At 37.9% G+C, this 8,268-nt stretch overlaps 1 protein-coding gene across 1 annotated transcript in view; it reads left to right on the forward strand.

Moving 5' to 3' along the window:
- The window catches only part of clstn2a (calsyntenin 2a), a 58,206-nt gene that overhangs the window by 1,281 nt on the left and 48,657 nt on the right, over window positions 1-8,268 (forward strand). Inside the window, exon 2 of the mRNA XM_014018932.1 lies at window positions 5,041-5,163. Within this exon, the coding sequence (XP_013874386.1) occupies window positions 5,041-5,163 (123 nt within the window). The remainder of the gene's footprint in view (window positions 1-5,040; window positions 5,164-8,268) is intronic.

An 8,268-nucleotide genomic window follows, 5' to 3' on the forward strand; every position in this document is an offset into this window, starting at 1 on the left:
ACAGACAGACAGACAGACAGACAGACGCGACCGAAAACATTACCTTGCCCTTGGCGGAGGTAATAAACAACAGAAGATTTGTCCATCCAAGGTCTGGCCCAGAGAGAGAGAGAGAGAGAGAGAGAGGAGAATGAAGATAATGAAATTGTCCAGAAAAATCTAGACACTTTTTAGGAGTTTGGTCACAAATTCTGTGACATCATAGTTCAGAAAACGTAATCAAGAAAACTGAACAGGTTGAAAAATATGAACCAAACAGATAAAAGTATCTAGGCAGCACCAGCAGAGATGAAATTCTAATTTTCTGTACTCCTAGAGACTCCCAAGTACCCAACAAAATGTATTTAACAACTAAAAAGTGGATTTTGCATGATATACTGTATCCCCTTTAAGAGAAGTTGACATCTGGAGATTATCTAAGTGTAAGGAGCGATCAGAGGTCAGAAACAGATTGCAGACAAAATCTTATTTTATAGAGAAGGCAAAACAAAAACGCTGATGTGGCAGAAAACTTACAACTGCTTACACTGGGGGGGGCTACAAACAGCGGCATCAAACCAACAATGCAGAACTGATGTGAAGGTGGAGAGAAGCAGAATATATATATAGGGCTAAGGATGAGTGGGAAATTGACTGCAGCTGAGATTAATGAGGACAGAAGAAACAGGTAAAGTGGGTGGGGAAAGCTGACTGCAGAAAAAACGCAGAGGATGCTGACTGAGGGGTGAATGAGAGATGACACAGGAACACAGAGGAGTGAAACAGGAACTAACACAAAAAAATAAAGCACATTTGTAGCACAGCAAAGCACCAATGAAACTCAGACTAGGATCTGAACTGAAGGGGGGAATAGAACTGAAATAAAGCACAAGGTAAAGGTAAGCACAAGAATCCAACGATACAGAAAAAACAAAGAGGAACTAAGCAAGATCTAAAGCATAAAGAACTATAAAACAATGACTAAAATACATGGATCAGGACCCTAAGAACCCTCACTTGGTGTTTGATGATCCATCCTGCAACTTTGAAAACCACTGCTCTAAAGAAACTATTAACATAAAATAAAACCCATTTCAAAGTCCAAACCCTCACCTTTTATTGTAAAACACTGCTTTTGTCTTCCTTTTTGCCTGTAACATTTTTGTTGTACAGTTTTTGATGTGATGGCTCCATATGTCTTAAAATAAAAAACAAAGCACATCCAAGATGCATCTGATCTGAACGTGTTAAAGCCACACGTTTCTTCTATTAGGACCTATTTCTTGTTTCACTGTGACCTCGTTCATTCATTGCACTTGTGACGAGTGAGGGAGAAAATGGGATAGTAGGGCAAAAACTACTGAAGTTTATTCAAACAGATGAAAAGCCGCGAGAAAGCTTTAAGAACAGTTTGATGCATTTGAAATCAGTGCCAACTGGACATGTTATCTGCTCACTGGCACGAGACAAAGCGTTTCTCTTCAATGGATTAAAAGGTCAGGATGTCAGGCCAGTTCCCTGCAGAGGGTGACACTTGTACACCAGGGACACATTGTGTGTGTGCATGTGCACGTGCGTGTCTGAGAGAGAGAGAGAGATGCACATATGGTTGTACTTGTGGTTTGGGCATGAGTTTTTCTATTTGTGAGGTCCTGCTGTGAGGATTTTTGATTTAGGTCACATTACATTACATTGTGTTCAATAAGCAGACACTTGTATCTGAAAGAATCATGGAGAACACGTTAGAAGCGTTGCAGGTTTTTGTATTTTACCCAAGAAAACTTCAGTATTTAGACTAAAGAAATTTGGGAATCTTTATGGTTCTGGCTGAAGGATTATCACTCCATGAGCTAAAGTGTCAATAATTACTTTGTGTGATGTTGATCTGCATTAAACTCATTTTAATCCAATAAAAGAAAGATGTTTAAATTCACCACTTTGCAGAGTTGGACAGAGACATGGAGAAAAAGACAGATTTTCTGTTTTTTTATTTATTTTTTTATTTTTTTATTTTTTATTTTTTAGATTTGTGAGTTTTTGGGTTGGTGTGTTGTGGTTAGGGATGGGTACCTTTGACATTTGAATCAGTACCGGTACTTAACGGTACCAATTTTCGGTACTTTGTGTGTGTCATTTTTTTTTTAATAATAAACTTTTTTTTACATATTTCTTAATATATAAAATTTAATAAATATAAAGACAACATTCAACTCTTTGTCTTGTAACATCAGTTGTTTAACAAATTTCTTTAAAGTGAAAACTCTTGAAAAAAACTAATGCAGTGTTTTCTTATTGCACAGATTAAAATCCAGCTCCACATATTTCATTGATGTCATTTCCCTGCTAGAAAAATGTGTGATGGAAATCCATAGAAGGCAATTAATTTTAAATCAAATAAGCAAAAGAGGATGGAGTTATATAAATAAAGGTATCCATGCTAAGTTTTGAGCATCCAAAACGCGCCCAACGCAAAGTTGGCTGCTTGTGCTCTTTCAGGTCAGACGTGTTCGGACTGTCGGGAAGCTCCTCTGTTGTTTTCCTCTGCCGGTCTCTGTTTAATGGCGGATTAAATAAAGAAAGTGGCGGTACTATATTTACTTTGAGCAAGCGAACGTCGTGCTCACAAGATAATTTATCCACCAGATAATTCAGAGGCGGTCTGTTCGGTGAGCTTCACTCCAGGAGCTGCGAGAATTGCTTTCAGCTACGCCAGACTCCACTGAACCAGCGGCTGCTGACGTCATCATTACGCTGTTGCGCGATGCTGCGTTCAGCACAAGCATGGAAAATTTCCCACCTTTACGCCAATACAGTGACAATGATGCATTTAGGTACCGAAACATGGTACCATTTGATGTCACGTGAATAGGTTCTCGGTGGTGCCGACAGAATTCGGTTGGTACTTTAAAAAGTATTGAATTCGGTACCCATCCCTAGTTGTGGTTTTAGTTTATTTTGTCATGTAGCTGTTCCTTATGTTTTCTCTTTCATATTTTTATGTTATATTTTGAGTTTCCTTGTATTTGGTTTCCCAGTGTCTTCTCGTGTCATCAGCTATTTTCCTCGCAGACATTTTTGCTCTAGCTTGTTGAGTCACACCTGCTTCCCATATTAATTAAGCTCATCTGTCGCCACTCACCTCATCATTTCTTTACTTAAGCTCCTAGTCCTCGCACTTCCTTCAGTCAGTCTTTCTGTTTGCCTCCCTGCTGGTTCCTTCTGTGCCTCTTGAGTTTTTTCTGCCATGTCAGCTGTTTATTTTCTGTTTATTAGACTGTACATGACAACCTATTTCATTGGTTCCTTGTGAGTTTGTATTCTGCATCCTATTTACAATGATAAAGAGTAAAAGATTGAAGTAGTAAAGTTTTATTGTGATGATTCTGAATAAAGAGGCACAAAAAGGCATTTACATTAGTATAAATGCATATAGTGACAATGACATGTTTGGACAAGGGTTAGAAATACAACTTAAAACACTAATAAAACATAGGATCTAAGAATGCATACAAATGTCATAGCCAGGTATATCTCCAAAAACAATTCATTAAAAAAACTTGCAGATGCCATGAATAAACAAGACTAAACCAGAACCTATGCAGGACATATGACCCAGGACTAAACAGACTTATGTGAGAGCTGAAAAAATAAGCTAAGCAGGAATAGGCGATTAGTGTGTGAAAATAGGTGAATTAATTGACATGATGCCTATGGTAAGATTGCTCCACCCACACAGTCACATGACCCAGGGTAAAGAGACCTCAAACAAGCTAGACAGCTGTAATAGCAGATGCTGCGAAGCTGACAGCATTACCAGAGGCATTTGGGGAGGCTTTTTTTTTTTTACGTATAAGCCAACATTGATGCAAAGAAGTTTTCTAATGAGTCATACATCAATTCAGGGAAGTTTTTGAAGGAAATCTTGGAGAAACTGAAGTTAAAGCCCAAGTCTCCTGCAGCCAGAGGAGGAATAAAATGGTACTATAAATTGGTGCTTGCATATACTATAGCTTAGAGTAGATACTTACAAACTAGAGTTAATGCAGCGCACGTTTTCATGCAGCCACTGAGCAATCCATCATTAGAACTTTCAGTTCAGTTTTTAAATTTTCATTTCATATTACACAACCAATTAAATGTGAAATGCAAAATTGGTTCATTGTTTACAGTTCTTAGTAATCAAAGACTAAACATGTTCAACCCAAATTTGTTATGCAATTCTACACAAAAGCAATCACGTCGAGCTTTAAAATGGACCTTTCATTTAATTATATTTATTTAATATAAAATAACATAAAATCATGACAATGAATACATAGTAGATCTGCTTGTTCTTACCTTTGTACCCATAAACATGTGGGAGTTCCTGTGAGGATGGCCACAAACCTTTATCCATTGTTTACACTTCTCCAGAAATCTATTCTGCCTTCTAACCACTCAGAATAATAATGTACATGTCTGAATTGCATGTCCCCACCTATTTTTTGTTTAGATGTTTGACTAAATTCACTGCAACTGCACCATGTCGATGATGGACATCACAAGTTTTTGGAGAAAAGTAGCGGGCAGTTTCGAGAAGGGGTTCTCTGTAGGCGTTACTCAGGCGTAGGTGTTTGTCAAACAAGCTAAGCTAATGATATAAAGAAACGCCTAAGCAAAGATCCAATCAGGTGGTGTGCTTGAGTAACGCCTTTTTTGCTCGTCCAATCAGATGTGTTCCTTGAAAAACACCTTTCTTTGGAAATGCCTACTTGTCTGCAGATATATACCTACTTGGCAGTTTCTGCAGCTGGGGGGGGGGGTGTCACTTGCAGTTCAATATTAATTGCCCACTGGTCTGTTGCTGACGAGCCTACTGGCTTGATTGACAGGTGGTGTCACGTTAATTACAGTTTCTGACAGGTGTGTGAGACAGAGCAAACAGGGAAGATGTGGAGAGAAAAAAAACACTGTTCCTGATTTTTGTATTAGAGTTAAATGTTCCCTTTCAAAGTTTATTCAAAACATTTTTAAGAAAGGTAATAACCATTACGTCATTCCTTTCTTTTTTTATTTCTACAGTTAACAAGCACAAGCCATGGATCGAGACCTCCTACCATGGAATGATAACAGAAAACATGGACACAGTTCTGCTGGACCCTCCATTGGTGGCTCTAGACAAGGATGCTCCGGTCCCTTATGCTGGTAGGAAATCCAAAGTACCGAACCCTCTTTCATTTACTATATACAATTTATGTAAACACGTAATAATTTAATACATCCTACCTTAATAAACGTGTTGTAAGCAGAGCATCCTCACACTGCCTCAGATTCACAAAGGACCTTGAAGGACAAAGGACCTCAGTATTGTGTAAACGCAGCTGTGGCAACTTCACAACACAAGACAAAAACAGATGATGCAGCAGTTCTTTGTACTCAGTGGAGAGGGAATTCCATTTATCACTAGCAGTGGGGTGAAGCAAATGGTTTTCTTTACCTAAACAAAAAAAATCTCTCTTTTTTCAATGTTCAGAACACATTTAGACAAACACAAAGATATTCAACTTTTTCTTCAGTTTAATTTAACTGTGTGGTATGTGATTTGTTTAAACTGTTTTAGGTTGTGCTTATCTACTTTTAGGACTTTTGAAGGACCCCATACTGTACTTCTTGTATTGTCCTGCTATTTAAAGGTTTTAAATATAAGGAGAATTTGGTTAGTTTTATAATGGTTTTTTAAATTTGTTTTTAGGGTGTAAAACACAATAAAATGATGTTTATATTGGAAGAAGAAAAAGACTGCTGGCTCATTAGAGCTTTATTGAGATGTATAAACTTGGCTTTTATTCATCCTGGTATCAGACTTCAAAAGTATTTGAATAACACATTTTTTAAAATTATGATAAACAATATTTTTTTACAGTATTAGCTATTTTGCATTTTTTTAGCTTCAATTTATTTTGGGAATTAGTAGGTAATACTTTGATACATGTAAGAATTAACCACTGACTTTGCTTTAGTTTAGTCACTGTATCATTCAGTATATTTATAATAAAAGCCACATGAGGAATTCCATAAACCTTATTTAGTTGTTAGGATTGTCCTACTGCCTGTATGAGATAAAATACCCCGTCGTGTCCATGGAAAACTACTTAGATGTTTTTCGAAGTGAAGCTGCTACACAACTTTGGCTCACTTCTATTACCTGACATACGACACTTGATAATGACAGTCCAAGTTGCATACGAGCTTCAGCTCTAGATGATAATTATAGTGTTGTGTGTAAGAAGATGCATCATGACACAAATGTGAAGCTGACAAAAACAGGAAGAAAAAGGACAGAGAAACCTGCTTTAACTGAGACTAAGCATCTTAAGACTGAAAGGCAAACAGAAACACTTTTGACAGTTAACACTTACCAGCTCATTAGGGTGAAATAACTTCTAATAATCCAAGTGCTGACAGCCATGAAAAACTAAAAACTCAGCTATTCTCGTCTCTTATTCTTCATTGTGTTTTTATTCTAATGTCACAATCATAGGTTTGTTAGGTTTTATGAGTGAGCTGTTCTGTAAATAATAAGCAAATGCAGCAGATCTGTGTGAAATCGGTACAGTGTAACCTGAATTCTGTTGAAAATGTGCTGCAGGAGTATAGACAATTAATTTTTTTAAAAGACAGACAGTGTGTTCAGCAAAATTTACTAAAGTGAAATTTTATTCAGAACAATTTAAGACACTAAAAATACTCCTTACCATTTTTTTTCTGTCCATGCAAACAGTGTTCCAATGATTTATAGAACAGTTTTATTTTTTCTTCATAAACAAATCTACGATGCAGTGAATGTTTAATGACTCAACAACAACTAGGCTGGCGAAAAAGAAAAATCTTTTCGTGTTTCGTTTCCTCCATGATTAACATGTGGTTTGTTTGTTTATTTAAAAAGGTCAAATGTGGTGAGAAATCACCCAAGAGAGGGGGAAAAAAGGGAAAAGCTCCTGACTGGTGATATTTCTCTACTTGAATCTTTTTTTATTGCATGCAGTCTAATGAATGAAACCAGCACAATAGCTTCCAAGGAGACAGAGAAAAATGGCCATAAAAGAGCGACTCTGTTCCAATTTATCTCCCTTGGCTTAGTCTGTGTTTTGCACAAACATCTCCCACCCTCGCTCCACAGAATTTAACTAGTCTGTCAATTTTTTATCTCGATCTTTGCCCTCATTTGTGCTTTTCTCTTCACCTGACACCACATTTTTCCAGCCTCTAAAGCCAGCCATCTTTTCTCCTCTTCGCTATCTCAACTCATTGCTCCCAACAAGCTCGTACCCAGCAAGTCACTTTCACTGCCGACACCGTCATCAATCCTGGTTTTGTTTTATGGCAGAAAGGAGTCGGCTCTCCTTCTGGCTCCACATTAATTGCAGTGAAAAAACACAGATGAGGATTGTAAAGTACTTGCCTATTTGCTCCACTCTTATAACTCTCGCTTCTTTGTTCCCCCTCTCCTCTAAAGGCCTTATTTTAACTTCTTCCCTAACATTTTTTATGCACGTCCTCTTCTTTTTTTTCCCTGCCTCCGGCTCTGTTTGGCCCTCTTCTGTAGCACCACATTTCACTTTGATGTCAACTACCGACAGTGGACCGAACTTCAACAATACCGTGGCAGCCATCGTAAAGATTAATAGATTAATGTCGTTACTATGTGCCGTGATGACATCCTCTGTTCTTTGTCTTGTCCCTCCTGAATAGAAGAATAGCTGTGCATGTAGGTGCGTGTGTCGAGGAGTGTTGTATGAACTGATAGTGTTCTCAATCAAATTAGCACGAGTACTGGTGGCAGCAGGCTCCTGGGTGCTACAAGGCAAGCAGACAGTTTTATTTGCTTATTCTTTATCTCAAGGCCGCAGTCATCAGGAGCAGATTCTTTCCATTCATCGTGTACCAGAATAATGTGCTGTGGTACATTGTTTCCTTTGCCAAACTCACAGAATAGGAGAACAAAAGTAGATGAAGAATTGGAGAGTGAGGAAGAATAAATAACAGTGAAAAAAAACTGCGGAGACAAAGAGATATTTTAATGTAAGAGGAGGTATCAGCTACAGCTGCTGCAAATAAAGGCGCCTTCTTATTGTATGCACTGCATTTCTTATGAATAGTTCTATTGTCAGTTTTGTTTCTGAACCTGAACACACTGTTCCAGGCTCAACCAAGTCAATGGGCCTCATGCAAGAACCGTTCGTACGCACAGATTTGTTCTTAAGTTGTGCGTACGAGTGATTTAGGAGAATTTGTGGCATTCACCAATGT

Source organism: Austrofundulus limnaeus, unplaced genomic scaffold (assembly GCF_001266775.1).
Source record: "Austrofundulus limnaeus strain Quisiro unplaced genomic scaffold, Austrofundulus_limnaeus-1.0 Scaffold206, whole genome shotgun sequence".
Lineage (NCBI taxonomy): Eukaryota > Metazoa > Chordata > Actinopteri > Cyprinodontiformes > Rivulidae > Austrofundulus > Austrofundulus limnaeus.